General features: G+C 39.2%; 1 protein-coding gene across 1 annotated transcript in view; it reads right to left on the reverse strand.

Annotated features, from left to right (window-relative positions):
* LOC127446789 (NALCN channel auxiliary factor 1-like) overlaps positions 1-19263 on the reverse strand; it is a 244795-nt gene extending 225532 nt beyond the window's left edge. The window contains exon 1 of the mRNA XM_051708000.1: positions 18564-19263. Coding sequence (XP_051563960.1) covers positions 18564-19244 — 681 coding nt within the window. The 5' untranslated portion in view covers positions 19245-19263. The remainder of the gene's footprint in view (positions 1-18563) is intronic.
* Positions 19264-19471: the final 208 nt, after the last annotated feature.

The raw sequence follows: 19471 nt of genomic DNA on the forward strand, positions 1-19471 counted from the left end.
CAAAAAACATAATTTTTATGTACATGATGTTTCAAATTAAAAATAAATACACAATACTAGGAGAAAAGTATCAGTGTGCTTTTCTGAAACACTAACATAGCCCAATTCTATACAATTATTGTTTAGCTTACTTTTGAAAAAATGCTGGCAAAATTTCCTGTATTCAATTAAATAAATTACCAAACGAAAAACGCATTAAATAAAAATAAAATAAAAATTACCAAATTAAAAAAATAATATTGTTAGGCCTATTTCCTTGCCTTTTCATTACACAAACTTAAATTAGCCTTACCCTGTTTTGAAGATGAAAAAAGTCAGCTGAATGACATTCTCAGAATGTTCTATGCTTTTTTCAAGACTGTAAACTATCAGAACTATTTGTCAAATGCTGAGTTCACATTCAGAAAACTAGATTTGAACATTTCAAAACTTTTAAATCTAACCCTCTTTACCTCGGATTGCATTTGCTGAGCTTCTTCCGAAAATGTAAATTGCATTATGACGCTAAAATTAATTTTAGATGACAATCAAGTTCAGTTGGTCGTTAAAAGTTGCTGGACAAATATGCGGGACATAATGCAGTTGTGATGGCAATGCTTTAGATTAGATGATTGTTCAAAATAGCCTATTGAATATCAGGAATGTATCGAAACCTGATATTACACTGCTTCAATTTTTCTTTAATAGCTGTGCACACAGCATATACACATCGATGGATGGTTCTTATACTAAGACCGAAAGTTTCCCCCACTACTTGGTGCAGGTTGCCAGCTTGAACAGGGCCATGACGATTCGCTTTCAGGTCAGAACCGGTGCCAACCTGCAATAGGCACAACATCAGGACCAATATTACAGTCCTATCAGAAGGGCAACTTCTCCCTTTTGATTGCAATTCCTCCTCTTCTGATTGCTTTTACTTGTGAAATTAAAATGAATTTCAATGAATTGTCTCAATAACTGCTGATCTCCAGGGATTTTCAAATGCAAAAGTCTCTAGAGTTTACTCAGAATGGTGCCAAAAACAAAAAATACATTCAGTGAGTGGGAGTTCTGTGGATGCAAACGCCTTGTTGATGAGAGAGGTAGAAAAATGGACTCTGTCATTAAGCTCTTGTTTCATAAAATTAACCCAGCTTTTCCTGGAAGCCATAATCCTCCACAAGCTCAGGGAAAACACCGGAGTGTCCTTTCTGAGAGACAAATACTGCCATTTCTTATGACATGGAGTTTCCCTCCCGTTCTGCTGTTTGCACAACGAGAAACCAACAATGCTCTAATTAAATTAGAGATTGCCTTGAGAGATGGAACTAGAAAAGATAGAGAGAGATCAAGTTGACCTCATCAGTGGCTCTGAACTGAAGTGTGTTCTAGGTCTCTCGTGAGCTTACAGGACTATTGTGACATATGTTAGTCACATTTGACAGAGAAGTCTCCCTCTTAGGGTCATATGAATAAAACCTGTTCCATTCGCTCACATTGCTCCCAGGAGACAGCCCTAATGAGTTGCTTTGTTTTATTCTAATTCATAATAACCGGCACACACTGCTCTTAATTACCAACAGCACAGCACCTCCAGCTAAACAGCCACCTCAGTCCCTATGGACAATTCTCAGTCTCAAGCAGTCTTTTATTTACGAATACACATTCACTGGTTTCGAACATATGCTAGAGACCTCAAAATAAAATAAAAAAAATTTAAAAAAATATTGATGCCTCTGTCACATACTTTAAAGCCGGTTCAAACTATGTATCAGTGGTAGCCTAATAGTTCAGTACTGGGTTAATTACGCAAATAATTTAGATTCACTTCCAGTAATTGGTACCATGAACTGAAGATTGCTTCAGGGTATTGTCCCTGAAATTATTGTACCATAAATAGCACTGGATAAAACATATCTGCTAAATGGCATGTAGCTATTTCTCTATGTATGACTCCAGTTCAAGTTGTATTATGCAACAATCAATCAAATCAACAACAACTGATGTAACAACTGAGAGTCAGTTATCACATTTTGGTTCCCTTTTATATATGACTGTGGGGTGGTATATTGTATATAACAATATTTACTGCTCACCTGCATGTAATATTATGGATATTATCCTGCTATATTCTACCTTGTTAGTACACATAAATAATACTAATTTATGTACATGTTAAGGCTAAATCTCACAAAAACAATTTTCTGTGCTTTTTTTTTTTCTTGTAATTTCCACTAGCTATTCTCATTGCTAATCCCATTAGATTCTCATTAGTGTTATAAAGTATTTTTTAACAGTAAAACAGTAAAAATGCTGTAAAATAATGATTTTCTTTCTTTTCAATTCGCATAAATTAAAGGCAATATAACAAAAACTATCATGGTATGGATGGGCATTTGTACAAATTTCCAATTCTAATCGATTCTGATTCACAAGCTCTCGATTCGATTACGATTTTGATCAATTTCATTCTGATTAATTTGGGTATATTTAAGTTATAATGTGCATTTTGCTTACATGAAAAAGACATTCTCTCTAAGCAAATGCTGATTATTGTACTCACAGAACTGTGTTCATTAAGCACATATTGACAAAAGAAAAATTGCATGGCTTCAGGCCATGTCCAAACTAGTACGTTTTAGTTTGGAAATGCATCTTTTTTGTTTTGGCCTTCTGTCCACACTGAGATGGTGTTTTTGACAGCGAAAACTGAGCTTTTCAAAAACGCTCTCCCAAGAGCTTAAATTTGAAAATGCCGTCTTTGTGTTGTAGTGTGGATGGGGGAAATGGAGATACAGTATCTGAAAATGATGACATATTTGTTTTCATGTGACGCAGTCATGTGATCCATTCAGCCCAAAACAATCAAGATGGCGGCTCATGTTGTAGCAGCGTTGTTGTGCCTGATATTTCGTTTGATAGCGTTGTTTATTTTTTTTATTTTTTATTTTTTTTATCCCCTTTTCTCCCAATTTGGAACGCCCAATTCCCACTACTTAGCAGGTCCTCATGGTGGCGCGGTTACTCACCTCAGTCCGGGTGGCGGAGGACAAGTCTCAGTTGCCTCCGCTTCTGAGACAGTCAATCCGCGCATCTTATCACGTGGCTCATTGTGCATGACACCGCGGAGCATGTGGAGGCTCGTGCTGCTCTCCACGATCTACACACAACTTACCACGTGCCCCATTGAGAGCGAGAACCACTAATCGTGACCACGAGGAGGTTACCCCATGTGACTCTACCCTCCCTAGCAACCGAGCCAATTTAGTTGCTTAGGAGACCTGGCTGGAGTCACTCAGCACACCCTGGATTTGAACTCGCGACTCCAGGGGTGGTAGTCAGCATCAATACTCGCTGAGCTACCCAGGCCCCCACTTTGATAGTGTTGTTAAAGATAAGTGTTACTTTGTACAACCATCATATTGAATTCCTTCAAAGGCGACAGAGAGTTTACTCTGAATTGCTGTCCGGTGACGAAACATGAGGATGAATGCGTTTCAGACCATACTTTGAAAGGTGAATTTTTGCATCCGCTGTAAGGGAATTTAAGAGTTGTCATACATTTCAGTGTCGATGGACAACTTTTGGAAAATGCTTGAAAATGGCAGTGTGGACAAAGAGCATTTCGAAAACGTCATTTTCTAATGTAGCCGGTCAAGCTTCTCCGTGCTCCCCGCCAGCCTCCAGACCAACCCCTTGTGCTTCTAAATGCCACTGGAGATATATTTCTTGGTATTGTTTTTTTTATTTATTATTATGATTTATTATTATTGGTTTTTATTGTTTTTTGTTTATTATTTTTGGCCAGGGGTCACTCTGAAGTCAAAATACCTATTGCTCCTCTCCATACTTGAATAATTTCTTCTAGGGATGTCACGATATCATTTTTTTGAGAACGAGTATGAGTACCACTACTTTTTTTTTATTTTATTTTTTATACTCGCCGATACCGAGTCCGATACATATTGATTTTTATTTTCTTAATTTCTGAACTCAATATCAGCAGTTTATTTAAATTTTATCATTAAAATTGTGTTTAAATAAATAAATTAAAACTTTAATCAAATGAAAGTATAGCCCTAAATGGTTACACATTATTTTAATGTGTCCTTACTTATTATTACTAATTAACAACAAATACTTAATATAGGGTTAGGGATTGGTTTAGTTGCTTGTAATTATGCATACTTGAATGTTATTTCTACAGTAAATACATGTAATATGTGTAATGAGGACACATTAAAATAAAGTGCTACCCAATTAATTTTCAACATGAAATTGTATTCTTTTTTATCAAATGAAGTGCTTTTATACAGAACTTCACAGCACAATCCTAAATACAACATTGGAGTTATTTTTGTCAAGTAAAGTGCTGCTTAACAGAGCATCACAGATATGAGATATTGCTTAAATATAATACAGTTACTATTGATTTATTAGTAGTAGTAGTTAGTAGTAGTTGTAGTAGTAGTATAACAGTGAATATTACATAACTATACAGTAGTGATCTATTTCTGTAGTACTTTTTTTATTTAAACTGAGCTTTTATTTTGAAGTGTTTCTGTGTTGTTAGACCAAGGAGCTCTGACGTAATGATGGCAGATTCCCAATCAGGAAAAACCAGTCACTACATGACTCAAAGTGATTATTAAACAGCAAAAGGCTACTATTTAAATAAATAAATAAGTGTATGAGCCAAGGATCTCTTAAAGGTATGAACAGTTTGTGTCTTTATATCTGCACATCACCGGCTGCACACATTCACAAGCACTCGCATTTAAAATGCTGTATTTGCAAACTATCTATTTATCTCATTAAATCACAGCTTTTGCTGTTAAATAATCTCACTAGGACATGACGTGATTTTAATCTGTGTTCTGAATGTTTACTTAATGACATCCATACATCAGATGGTATCGTTTTTTGGTATCGGAGCATTTTTACGAGTACGAGTACCAGTCCATGAGCGTGGTATTGGACCCGATTCCGATACCATTATCGGTATCGGTGCATCCCTAATTTCTTCCAATAAATCAAGTATTGGATTTATGATCTTTGGGTTTTGGTCTGATGGTCCCTTTTATTTTATTGGGTCCTAACACCTGAGGGACATAATTATCCAAAAAAAATTTATTTATACCCAGCCCTAATTATATATACTTCACAATTTAAATAATATATTATTATACTTTTTACATCACAGTAATGACAATGAGATTTGGGAGAAAATATAAATGTTACAATGTAAAACTTCTTAATGTTCCTAAAAATAGGCTTCATTTCTTTAAGGAAAAACATAGTTTCTTCATTAGTTCTTTTAGTGTGAAGTATACTGTATTACCCAGACATGTGCCTCACGTTTCATGAGATTCATCCACAAATAGGCTTACAGTATATCTGCATATTGCATTTGTAACTATTTCAATATTCTGTGCCATTCAAACATGTGATAATATCTTCTGCGCTACAGAAACATTACCCTTATGACACTGCGCTGCTTTTTAATAACGGTACAGATGTAATTCACAACCTTAACTAATTGTACAGTATTGTATTTAAGGGAGCAGATTTCTAGAGATTCGAGCAGATTGCAGTGGTTTTACATGTTCTCCTTCAGAATGTAGCCTGCAGAAAGGATTAGTTTTCAGTCAAAAAGTGGCTGGCAGAGTATGCAGCCATTCCCCACTCTGGAGAGGAAGAGAGACATGGGGAGATAGAAGAAGAAAAGGCTTGTCTTAACTGCCATGTTACAGAGGCAGTCCTGTGGGACCTCAGAGAATCTGTCTGGGCCTGTGTGGACACAGCATGTTATAAAGATACAGAGTGAATCCAACATAAAGGTCTGTGAAAGAGAGGGTGAGATGTAGGACAGGAGATACGTATATAGGGAAAGACAGATTTTTAAATGTGCGTTTTAGAGAGTGAATGTCTAAGACAAATCTTCTATTCCAAAACCTAGCTGCCTACAGACACAGAATTTAAAGGCAGCATAGGCTGTTCCAAAGGGTAGGCATCTTAATTAACCTTAGATATGGTAGCTCACTTTGGCCAAAACAAATATTGTGTTGTTAGCTTAGCAACATGCTAACGTCAAACTGTATTGAAATCAATTGTTGCGTCTACCATGTGGATTGCCATTTGTGTGCCAAGTTGAGTTGCAGGGTGTTCCAAATCAATTGTAATGTACCATGATGGTTCAGCAGCTCATTAAGTTGTGAAACAGAGCTAAAATCACCACTCCATTGATAGAGCAGAAGACTTTGATATAACAGAAGACATTGGCTTCAGCAGTGGACAAGAGATGCAACCCCTTACAGAGTGGGAGAGAGAGAAAAGAGTGAGCTGGAGGTGTGCTAATTACAGCAGAGAGAATCAGGAGGTCACAAACTGAATTAGACCGGAAGAGAGGGCCAGGTCTGGACCTGCAGGGAACAGCACTCCAGAGTTACACAATTACTGCTTGTTTGCTTTAATGTTTTTGTATGGGGAGAAGTGTGTGTTTATGCGTTATGTACAATATGCATGCTTATTTATGTGTTATATAATCAAGCCTATAACAGTTCATACATTTGAGATAATAATTTAAAAAAAATAATAATAAAAACATGCACATGCTGTGTTTCCTGTACATCAACGCCATTGGCGCTGCACCACTGCTGTGTATACAATGCGACAAAATGATGAAAAATAATGACTATGTTATTTATTTGAGCTGAGTTTTTAGCTTCAGAAAAATATTCAGAACACAGTAATATACTGGCAATAAACAGTCAGGTTAACTTTCTTTTGCATTGTCCTTGCTGCCTTCACTCACAAACAAACATACAGCACAATGTGCCGTCCAATTGGTTTTGTTCTTTTTAATGAATCAATCAGTCGAAATCAGTCAACTCAGTTCCTCACAAGATAGGCATGGATGACTCACTCGCTCACTGAACCATGGGTTATTACAGTGAATCAGACTCTAAATGATCTAAGAAACATTACTGTGTTACTTGTACTTTTTGAAAGCAATTTGTAAACAAACACTGCACATGGACTCTCTAATCTCTTAATGTCTTGCATTTCTGTATAGCAGCATGCCATTTTGTACACATCCCTGTGTCAATGCCTTGCGGTCATGTGAAACTTCATGACTATTCATTGTAATGGGGAAAGACACTTCCAACTTGATCTATCTTTCATTTCATAACTGCCTTGTCTCTGAATGGCAGTCCACAACACATTGGTAAATACACCCAAGTGTGCACAAAGCTGAGAGTAATTGCTCATGATTTTACAAGTGTCCCAGGCAGGGGAAAACAATGATCACATGAGTGCCCTAGAGGCTGCAAGCACATCGCTGGCCTGTACCGTGGCAGTAGAATAGAATCGTGATCCTTGGTTTTGTCCTCTGGCTTTCCACTGAGCCTCTGTGCCGTGTCAAAAAGGCCCCAGGGCTGAGGACGATAAGCCAACTCCAGGGACATGGAGTGGCCTCGGAGCCAAAGAAGCGCTCCTCCGCCAGCCCTGCTTTCACCATCTGCCCTTCCAGGAAAGGTTAAAGAAGACTCGAGTAGGAAGCATTGATTTCCACGATTTGAAGACGGGTCTAGTTGGAAAGGATTAAGGAGTTACCTGCTGCTCTGGCAGTGGCAGTGCTAAATGAAAAGTCTGGTTACTGTGTGTTTAGGACCATGTGGTTGGTTTTAATGCCTAGATGCAGGTGGACAAACCCTGCAGCCAGATTATTCTCCGCCTGAGGAGAGTACGCACTTGCCAGTTCCTTCCCCTACTATAGGTTCAATGTGTGAGCTATTTATATTTGATCTAACCCTTAAAAAGGACTTTCATTGGTGTATCCTAATGTAATCAATTTTACTTGGACAAAACCAGTTAACTTGTTACCACAAAACAGTTTTTTAAGTTACCTGACAAAACATTTTTAAAGTGTGGGTACATGGTTTGGTGCAGAGGTTTTGAAATTGGGGTCTGGGTACCCCCAGGGGGCCACAAGAGGGTGCAAGGGGGTCCATGGAACATTTCAGAAGTTTAAAAAATAATAAAAAATAAAACAAAAAAAAAATGACATTAGTGCTTCATTCTACATTCTAAAGACTAACCATGAGGTTTACTGCAATATTTTTTATATTGACAACTATAGTGTTTCCCTAAACAGTGTCACCATTAGCTTGCACAATAGTTACCTTTAAATTTTAAGAAGGGGGTTCCTCGCAAGGGGAATATTATATTTGGGAGTTCTTGATGTCAAACAGTTTGAAAACCCCTGGGTTAGTGTAAGGGTGGATGTACAAATATGGCAATATAAATTGTAATGGTGTTTATATGGGCAAGTATTGACTGGTTTTAGTCACGTGAGTTTTTCCTCGTCGCAGCCATATTTGTGACCATCAGAGGGGGGAGGAAATGACAGTTCATGTAAAAACACCTTTGAAATGATATCTATATAAAAAAAATAACACCAATAATTGCTTTTGATCCATGCCAAGTCTTAGGAAATATGTAGACAGGTGAAGTCAGCACAAATATTCCAAATTTCCCTTTCGCTTACATTTACATATATTTTATTCACAATGTATCTGTGTATGCCAGACAGGGGCAGATCTATGAAAAATATTTCAGCTCTGTAAGTCCATACAATGCAAATGAATGGTGATCAGAACTTTGTAGCTCCAAAAATCACATTAAGGCAGCACGAAAGTAAACCGTCCTGGTGGACGGGAACGAGACGTTGTGTCGATGTAGTGACACTAGGGGTCACTCTTGGGAGCCCCAAACATCTCTGCTTTTTGAAAAAAGGCCAATGGGAAATGGCGAGTGGAATTTGCATGCCACTCATAATAATTTTTAAATTTTATAATTAATTTAATTAATTTAATTAATTCTCCCCTGGACATACGGGTATAAAAGGAGCTGGTATGCAACCACTCATTCAGGTTTTGTGCTGAGGAGCCGAGACAAGGTCCCGGCCATTTTAGCGGGTAGTTCAGTGTTGTGGAAAGAGGGACACAATGCCTCGTTCCCTCCATCAGGGAACGGAGGTTACAAACGTAACCAGGATGTTCCCTCTCTGTCACTCACTCGACGTTGTGTCGATGTAGTGACACTAGGGGTCCCTATACAAAACACCACAACTAGCTGAACTGTGTTACATGGACTGGCGGTGCAAGATGGCAGACCGCTGTGTGCCTCGTAGCCAGCACACCAGGCCATCACGTAACCTCCCCCAATGCTCTTATGAGCGTCGAACGGTCCTTCGGAACAAGTCGACTGCCCAACAAATAGGGACAGGCTAGCCCAGCCGTGGCCTCTTTTCCTCTTTTTTCTCCCCAAAAAGAGTTGAATTTGTTAACCGACTGGGGGCCATAAATGTGTATGTCGGGGGGGTGTCACTCCCAAGGGGAAGACACCGCATAGACCACACCCCGCCCACACCTGCCCACATGGTCCTACCGAGTCTTGTTGGAAATATGTCATGTGGAGAAGTCGCATGGTAGGTCCTACCCGAGGGGGGAGGAGTTTCTACAAGCATGGTGACCGGGGGCAGAGGGGCCTCTGCCCAAGAAAGATGCAGTTTACTGACAGGGAAACGATTTAGCGGAAGATATATAACATGGGGTCACCTATGGGGAACCAGCGCATGTGTAGCACCTACCCCAGTACAGGGTTTAGTTAGCACATGTACTGGGCCGGCGCGAGTTTCTCCGCAAACTCGTCTGCCACAGGGCTAAGGAGGAAAGTCATCCAGGGATCACAACTTGTGAACACGACTGGGAGTCAAAGGCACACGTCTTCACCTCATGGGAGGAGAAAGGCGCTATACGCAAGTGGTACACCCGGCCAGCTGTCCCGGAACTTACCTGTTCGGACCTGAAAACACACGGGATGAAACCGGCTCAATCCGGAGATTATAGAACCTCACAAAGGTGTTGGGTGTTGCCCAGCCTGCTGCTCTGCAGATGTCTGCCAAAGAGGCACCACTGGTCAGGGCCCAGGAGGCCTCTACACTCCTAGTAGAGTAGGCTCGTAGCGCCATGGGGAGCGGCACGTTCTGAGCGTGATATGCCATCACGATGGCATCAATGACCCAGTGGGCGATCTTTAAAAAGACGCTCTCCATTAATGCCACTCTTTTAAGAAGGGAAAATATACTCTTTTAGTAGGAAGAATATACTCTTTTAGCTGCTGAAGCACCCAGGGGCGTTCTCTGCACTTCACCAGTGCAAGAGGGGGAGAAGCCGCTGTAATGCACCGCAAATCCAACAGCTTTTCGAGGTGAATGGATCAGCAGAGTAATTCAGCTCGCTGAACACAACCGCTCGGCTCCGAAGAGAAAATCTGAATGAGTGGTTGCATACCAGATCCTTTTATACCCGTATGTCCAGGGGAGTGACTTGCAAATTCCACTCGCCAATTCCCATTGGCCTTTTTTAAAAAAGCAGAGGTGTTTGGGGCACCTAAGAGTGACCCCTAGTGTCACTACATCAACACAACGTTGAGTGAGTGACAGATAGGGAACATATGACTCCATTGGTTGAATTAATATCTTCAGAAGCAATATAATAGGTGTGGGTGAGAAACAGATCAAAATGTAAGTCCTTTTTTACTATAAATCTCAACATTCACTTTTACATCTGAAAGTAAAATGTGGTGCCTATTTAGTTTCACTTTCACATACGAAAGTGAAAGTAGAGATTTAGAGTAAAAAAGGACTTAAATATTGTTCTGTTTCTCACCCACACCTATCATATTGTAAACATGGATTTAACTATTGGAGTCTTATGGAATACTTTTATGATGCGTTTATGTTATTTTTGGAGCTACAAAGTTCTGATCACCATTCACTTGAATTGTATGGACCTACAGATCTGAGATATTTTTCTAAAACCTTTGTTTGTGTTCAGCATAAGAAAGAAAGACATACACATCTGGGATGACATGAGGGTGAATAAATGATGAGAGAGTTTTCATTTTTGGATGAACTATCCCTTTAAGTCTAATGAACTCATTTTATCAAACGTGACTAGTACATAGGCTGCCAGTTTCTACTCAGTAAATCTGATGGAATCCATGTAGACAATTTATATTAAGTTTATGTTAGATTTGTTTATATAGATTGATATTTAGTTTATATTTTGCAATTTGAGGTTTGGGTTCTGTTCCGTGTAAATTTCTAATCATTTGGATGTAAATGTGATCCTCCTTATGTAAATTAAATTTCATGATAACTATGTTTTCAATTGTTCTCAATGAACTGCTCCTGATAACTTTTGTAGAATTGATGGTTATTAAATGAGTTAATCAAAGTATGTAAAAGATATAACAAAATTATGCAAGTATTGATTATTTTTGTTATTTTATTTTTTTACATTCCTTGTGTATTAAGTCATGTGTTCATATTTCAAGAGCATAGACTCATGTTGATGCATTATTAATTTGGCCCCTCTCGGCACACTGTGGCTCCTCTGTGGCCCCCTATTTAAAAAATGTCTAGATCCGCCCTTGGTCACAGAGTCTGATGTGTGACCGGCGAGTACACACGCCTACTGGTACATCACCGCAAACATCTCTCATTCAGATGTTTTTGTGTTGTTATCTGGTTTGATTTGGTCACAATATAACAAAACATCTGTGATAAGTTTAACTATGTTGTCTCTTTGTCTCTTTTGGAGTGTAGTGAATGTAAAAGTTAATTTAGTTATAAGTTCGTTTAAAAACATACAGTATTTTCTGTATCAACTTGCTGTGTAAATATGACTCATATGTTTACATTGTAGTCTGGTGACATGCTTCATAATATTATGTGTTGTTTACTGCCGTAACAGTATACATTATAGTGCTTTTTACTTAAGTTTTACATACCTCTATTACTAATTCTTTAGTTTGGATGTTATGAACTTAACAGCATCCTATTTACATTTACAGTTTAACTGTATCCGACTCGATTATGTTACTAATTTAAATGACACATAATTTAATTGGCTTTGGTTAGTAAACAGCAGTATCACTTTATCAAGCTTTATAAATAGAAATACAAGTTTTGCACACTTTTGCCGCATCCCACAGTGCAGCACACTGAAAGTATATGGGCTTTGGTAATAAACATGGCGGCACAGTTATACAGTTACAGTTATAGTGTTTGGATCAGGGCTATGTGTTTGCCATTTTGCAATCCCATTTGGTAACACTAGTGGCGCATTATGCACTTCATCTTTAAGATATCTTTATGTACATATGATGGATGTCAACAAGGTGTGAACCCACCATCTATATGTTAATCACTATTGATGTACACACAAAAAAGATGCCAAAAGTGTCTGTTCCCGAATGCATATGAGGGGTAGCAAGGTGGAAATTGCTGTCTTTCTGTCTCATTAATTTTCCTTTCAAACAGAGATCCGGCAGGCCCATGGCTCTTTAGTCCCATACATATTTAATGCCCCAGGGAAGAGGACGCAGAGGGCTGGAATCTGCTCTCTCTGCAGTCTCCATGGCTTAGGCAGTGAATAAAGCGCCCTTACAAAGTCACATTGTTGTGCTGTCAAGAGGGCAGCCTCTCGCCAAAATGTCATTATCTCCCCACTTGTGTGCAACAATGAGCAGGCCACGGAAGGTGAGGAGGAGTGCAAACACACAGGAACAGTCAGAAGAAGAGGGAAAGATGCTTTTAAAGGGGGGTGGGGGTGGGGGGAGACAAAGAGAGATGTGATTGTTTTCTTGAAATTTAATTTAACTTCAAGAAGTGTAAGGGTCATTAAACTGACATTCCACAATTCAAACAAATTGCAATGCATGAGCAAAGGTCAAATGAACATAAGAACAGATTTGCAATTTAGATTGTGTTAAAAGGCTGCCATCTCCCCAGATACACATTTTTTAATTTTATTAGGAGAACGGCCACTGCTTTAACAATATAGTTTTGCTTAAAGGGGTCATGACATGAGGAATACAATTTTCTGTGATCTTTTGACATGTAAGAGTTAATTGTACTATAAAAACATACTGTAAGTTTCAGAACTCAAAACTTCTACCTCAATAAAAAAAGAGCATTTATTTAAACCAAGCTGCAAAAACGGCTTGTTTTGATTTTCCATACTTTGTGACATCACACAGATGAATACATCACCACATGACTGCCAATACAGCAAGACATCAACGCCTATTTTTACATCATCGCATCCTTGGCCCACACACCGTCGCTCAGTCAGAATGGTAAAGAGGAGAGAACATGACAGATGGGCCTAAAATTCCTGCATTTCAGGGGGACACAGGACAGCTTCTTATGCACACCTGGACTATTTTTAAAACATTTTCTACATAAACATGCAATAGACAAACTACTTCAACCGTCATCATGAATCACGCATTGATTTTAAGTTATAACTCTTAAAGGGGTCATGACTTTTTTTATAGTTTCATTATCTTCCCAGAGGTTCACTGATACTGTTTGTAAAGATTTTTTTGCACCAAAACATTCATAATATTGTAATATATGATCATTTTCCACCCTGTTGCTGGCCCTCTGTCTGAAACACTCAGTTTTGGCCTAAACACCTCTTTTAAACTTCAACGTAAGTGGCCACTGTTATGATTGGTTAACAGTGTGTAGCCCCTCGAATACAGCTATATTTGAAACTCAATCGGAAGAGAATGAACAAGCTCCACAACATTATACAACTACATTTTAGGGTTTACACATTACACACATCCATGCTGATATGAGCCAAAACAAAAGCACATACATAGTCCAAGGCATGGTGAACTAGACGCACACATACAGTATCATCCTGCACTGAAGCGCACATTGCCGGAAACGCATTATAACGTTGAAAGACATCCATCTAGTGCATATTTATATACACCAACAATTAAAAATAGCGCAGATGGGCGCAAGAATGCATCCAGGACATGTTTGTGCTCAAAACAGCATCATCAGGCTAGTTCTGAAATGTACAGTATGTTTTTATAGTAGAATGACCTCTTATATGTCAAAATATCAAGGAAAATTGTATTCCTCATGACAAAACCCCTTTAAAATGAGACCACCATTCAGCTTCTTGCTGTTTTGACTATAAATGCGTCCTGTAAATGTTTATGCAACCATCTGTAAACATGCACTAGATTGACATCTTTGACTGTTTCTGGAGATGTGTGCTAGGTTTTACGGGTGCTTTCACTCTAGCACTTTTGGTGCACACTCTGGGTCAAATGACGTCAAAGTTTGGTTTGTTTGGATAATGTGAATGCAGTTTTCCGAACTCGGGTGCGCACCCGCAAATCGCACCCAGGTCCGCTTGAAAAGGTGGTCTGGGGCACGGTTCATGTGAACTCTGGTATAGTTCGCTGCTGATATGAATGCAAGCGTACCAAATCATGGAAGTGAACCGCTTGTGATGATGTATTATTTGTGTCTTTGCAGGCTCATGACCGCAGTTATTATGGTATAATACATTTCTTATACCTGCTTGTCTCCAAATAAACAAAACTTTAATACTTCACATAACACAGTGACGTCTTCTTGAGTTTTTACCTAGTTACAGTGGTAAATAGCTGCCGCTTGTACTCATGTTGATGACGTAATCAGACCACGTTTCAGACCCAAATAATATGATGTGAACAGAGACCAACACGGGCAGCAGGAGAGGGAGGAATCGAACTCGGGTTCAGTCCAAGCAGTCAAACCAAGTGTGAAAGTACCCTAAGAGCAACAGAAGCTCAACATCTAAAAATGCCTCTGATCTGATCCATTTCATTGCTGCTGCTGGCTGCGAGACCACATCTCTACCAGAGTAAACAGACGATGGAACATGAGAGATGTCGCACCTGTGAAGACCAGCGTCTCTGCTTTAGTCTCTGTTGAAGCATCCTGACATCATGAAATAGTGACTGAGGGTTAACAAATTTCAGTGCAGGATGATATGTGTGCCCGTCATGTTTCACTGTGGATTGTATTATGTGTGTTCAGCATATTTCAGCATGGATTGTATGTGTGTTCAGCTCATTTCAGTGTGTATTATATGTTTTTTTCAGCTCATATCAGTGTGAATTGCTTGTGAACCATTCACAATATGATTCATGCTTTGCAAAGGAACTGATATAAAAAAATAGGGCAGTTAAAAACACTACTGGACCCGACCGCAAAACCACATGTAAACAATTCCATTCATGAATGTCTCATTTGTCATGACTGTTTGACATTTATAGTTTATGGTTCTGCTTTGCTTGAGTGAACATTGTGATACATTCGGATGCAACGTGTTCTGTGTGCGTTAAGTGTAAACCCTGAAATTTAGTTTTTTATTGTTGTGGAGCTGGTTCATTCTCTTCCAGTTGAGTTTCAAATATACTGTATATGGCAGGTTTCGAGGGGCTGCATGATGTTAGCAAATCATAACAGTGGCCGTTTACACAGAAATTCAAAAGTGACGCTGAGGCCAAAACTGAATGTTTTAGACAGAGGGCCAGAGGCAGCGAAGAAATGTATCATATATTACTAAATTATGAATGATTTGGTTAAAAAAATAATAACTTTACTAAAATTATAAGTGGACATCAGGGAAAATAATACTATCATACACACACAAAAAAAAAGAGTATGTCATGACCCCTTTAACACATCAATAATGCTTAACCCACCTGCACTCAAACACACACAAAACAAGGTATCAACTTCAGTGATTTTCTGTATACCAACTACTCAAACACACTGATTAAAGTGTGTAATCTGTACATCACCAAATAATCACTGTTGTCAAACAGATTCCAGAAAACTCCCCCGTCTTCCATTAGTTGTTTAAACACATAGTTATGCACTGAAGTCATTCCATTGGTTAAGCCAATGTTGCTGTGTTGCGCTGAACTGGCTTCTCAAACAAACAGAGGAATGTTTTGATTGCACCACAGAGCCACAGTGTGGCTCACAAATGGCTTACTTACTTATGGCTTTTAACATCGAACAAATTACACACATTTGCATTGTGTTTAATTTGCACAAACACAACATGATTTTCAGTGCATGTTTGTTAAACACAAATGTGTTGCATGTACAAAGATCACAGGAAAATATTTTCTTGGATGCAGAAATTAACAAAAATCTAAGTCTCTTCTAGGGCTGACCCTAGACTGACCCTTCAAAAAAAAAACAAAAAAAAAAACTCTGTCTTAAAAATAGGACACCTGGGCCCACTTCACATTCAAAAGCAGCTGTCAATCAACATCACTCAATCACAATCATTCTAACCGACAAAAATCCTGGGAAAAACAAGCATCTCTCCACATCTCTCCAAAAAGTCCTCCAAGGAAGAAGTAATCTTGTGTAACCAGACTTTTGACCAATGGCCAAATTGCAGCTTATTCCAGCCTAGACCTACCACCGAAAGAGAATGATCTACCAATATGCAAAGTGACCAACCACAGTTTGATTTCTGTTCATGTGCTGTGTATGTGCAGTTTTATCTAAAAATAGGCAAAGTCTCTGTGAATGCTTGTATAGAAAACACAGGACAAAATAGTGGAAAATGTGTGTATAATTTCTGTCCATCCAAAAATAATAGGTATGATTATTTCACAGACATAACTCACATAAACAAAGCAGAATATACAGTTTTGTTCATTTTATTCATATGTAGCTTGCTACTAAGTGCCTCAAACAAAACATCTTTCAATAATTTGACAGCACTAACATGGCAAACTTGGGCAAATCCAGTGATTAGTTGTTCCTCAGAAATGCTCATTGTATCAGGACGGTACTTTTTAACATAACTTTGTTTCCAGGTGGACTGTTAACCTGTGTAACTCTAGTAAGTTATAGTGGTCCTTTGGAAAAGGTACAAACAACAACAACAACAACAACAACAACGGTTTTTTCCTTCATTCTCTCTCACTTATGCATAGACACACATTTTGACAGATGGAGGATTATAAATCTATTTCCTCCAGATAGTTGCTATTCATCTGCCTTAGGTTATCTACAGGCTTGGATTTTGGAATTTGGAGACTCTGAAATGGAAATGCAATGTTGTGGAGAGTCTAAACAATCTAATGATTAATATGGATTATGCATTGGATTTGTGTGCCATCTGAAGCGTAAATACTCTGTGCGTGGCATGCTATGTAGAGTCGTACAGCACATACAAGCCTGCTGTGAGATGTAAACCTCAATATCTAAAATCTAAAAGCAACATGAATATATCACTATATTTCAAAACAAACTATGTATATTTTGTTAATAGTTTATTAAGCTAAATGAATACTAGTTCTGTCATGTTCCGCCATGAACAGGATGTTTAGAAATATTAAGCAGAACACCTAGAAGTAAATATAGCTTTAATCAAATAATTCTTACTGTTTCTAGGCAGAAAATGAGTGCCTTCTTTGTTCTGTATAGCCATGAGTGATTATGTGTAGTTTTGTTCTACAATAAGAGTACCATAACCTCGTTTCAGCACCATGGACAGGGACCAATTAACACTAGTCTGGAACAGAAGCAATAGAGAGAGGGAAAACAAAGAGAGGTGCAACAATCTGCTGCACACTCAGTGCATCGCAGTGTAATGTACATTATAAAGTGTCTTGCAGCCAGTTTGGCAGGACATTTTGCCCTTGTTTTCTTATATCACAATACAGGAAATTTGAGCTCCAAAACTGTACCCTGACTACGGCTGATCGTTTGGGAATGACATAATTCATATGCTATTCTCTGCGGTGGCTTCTGCAGCTGCTCGGTAATGCCCTATTAAGGTACTGGCTAAGAAGAGCAGTCTTATTTCATGCATGTGCAATGGGAATGTCATTCAGCGCCATGTCTGAAGTGGGGGTGGGGGGAGAACTCTGAAAAAATGAATGGAATAGAATAGCCTTCCGGGGATTACACAGGAAAATCACTGCTGCGTTATTAACGTTACTGTAATTCCATAAAGTACAACGCCATCCCTCTCTCTCACACACACGCACGCACACGCACGGTCTTTGTATTGTTCTCTCCCATATCTCTTTGCAGATAGGAGAATCATATATATATATATATATATATATATATATATATATATATATATATATATATATATATATATATATATATATAGACTGTTTCAAATGGAAGGCCATGCCCTCAGCTTCTTCCATACTGAGGTAATTACTGACTATGACAGCAGCAACACACCTGGAATCACAATACTTTCATATATACAGAAGCACTATGGTGGATTTGCATAACGTTTCTTAAAACTCAGGGAGGAAGCAACAGCTTAAAAGAGCTATTTTTGCATGTTCCATCACTTCCCTTCCATCTAAACCAAACTTATTCATTTAAAATGCTAAAAAAATCCACCTTCATCATTCACGTTGACGCACAAGTGCGCGCGCGCACCGTATGCCCACGTCTACGCGTCGCGTTCACGCGCGCAGGTGACAAAACAGTGGACCGTATATGATCACGTGTACTGTTTATGCATATGCATATGCATATGAACACTTAATATGTAAGAAAGGTCTTCCTTAATCGTGACAGCAGAACATACTGTACATAACGAGCTTCTGCTGCTTCTGTCAACAACATAGCCAACAAAAATGGAAACGCATCCTACCGTGCACTCTTCCATGCATGTCCGCACCGAATATACATCCGTTTCATATTTCTGAACCAAAAGCTCAAACTCTTGGTATTTCTCCTGAGCTCGTCGGTCGTAGCCTTGGTAAGCCTGAACGCAGCGGCTGCATCCCGATGTATCGCCGCCCGTAGCCATGTCCAAGCTACAGGTCAAATTGTCCGGACTCGTAAACCCGTAAAACAAATCCAAAAGCGAGTAAGAATTACAAAAAGAAAGATAGAAATCGCTCAGGTTCCACTCGGAGAGGCCCGAGCACGCGGCTTTCGCCTCGGCGAAAGTCAAGCAGTTTTTGGAGAGGCTGTCAGGGTGACAAGTTTCAAGTCTCCACAGAGGTTTGGTAGAATTGCCTATAAAAATAAGACTCTGCTCTCCGACGGGCTGATGGCTGGGTGAAAGTATATGGTTCGTGTGCTCCACCGTGTCCATGACGGCCAAATTGTCGAGCCGTTTGTCTCGAGTCCTTGTCAATTTCGCCTCGGCGCAGAACCACAGATGATCAGAGAGCAAAACGGTGATAAACAAAAGAGAGGCTAAGGACAGTCGCCATCTCTGGGCCCTTTCCGAATCGGTGAATAATGGCTTTTCGTCCTCTCGGGGTGCAAACCAGATTTTTAAGCCGTCATCTTGCTGCCGACACGTCCAAACACCTCTGGTCATATTTCAGGAAAGAGCAGCACTGGCCGACTCCACCGCGACGGCTCCTCTGCCACAAAATGCATTGACTTGAAAGGGTTTTTTTTTCTTCTTCTTCTTCTTTTTTTTTTCTCCCCGGTGTAAACAGCGGTCCTAGCAGCTGTATCCGTGTCTATCGGCTAGATGAAGCCGCGCGCGGTCATATCTCCGCTATTCCGCATGGCTCCCCGGAGAAAACCCGAATTCTCTGT

This window comes from Myxocyprinus asiaticus, chromosome 10 (genome assembly GCF_019703515.2).
Source record: "Myxocyprinus asiaticus isolate MX2 ecotype Aquarium Trade chromosome 10, UBuf_Myxa_2, whole genome shotgun sequence".
Lineage (NCBI taxonomy): Eukaryota > Metazoa > Chordata > Actinopteri > Cypriniformes > Catostomidae > Myxocyprinus > Myxocyprinus asiaticus.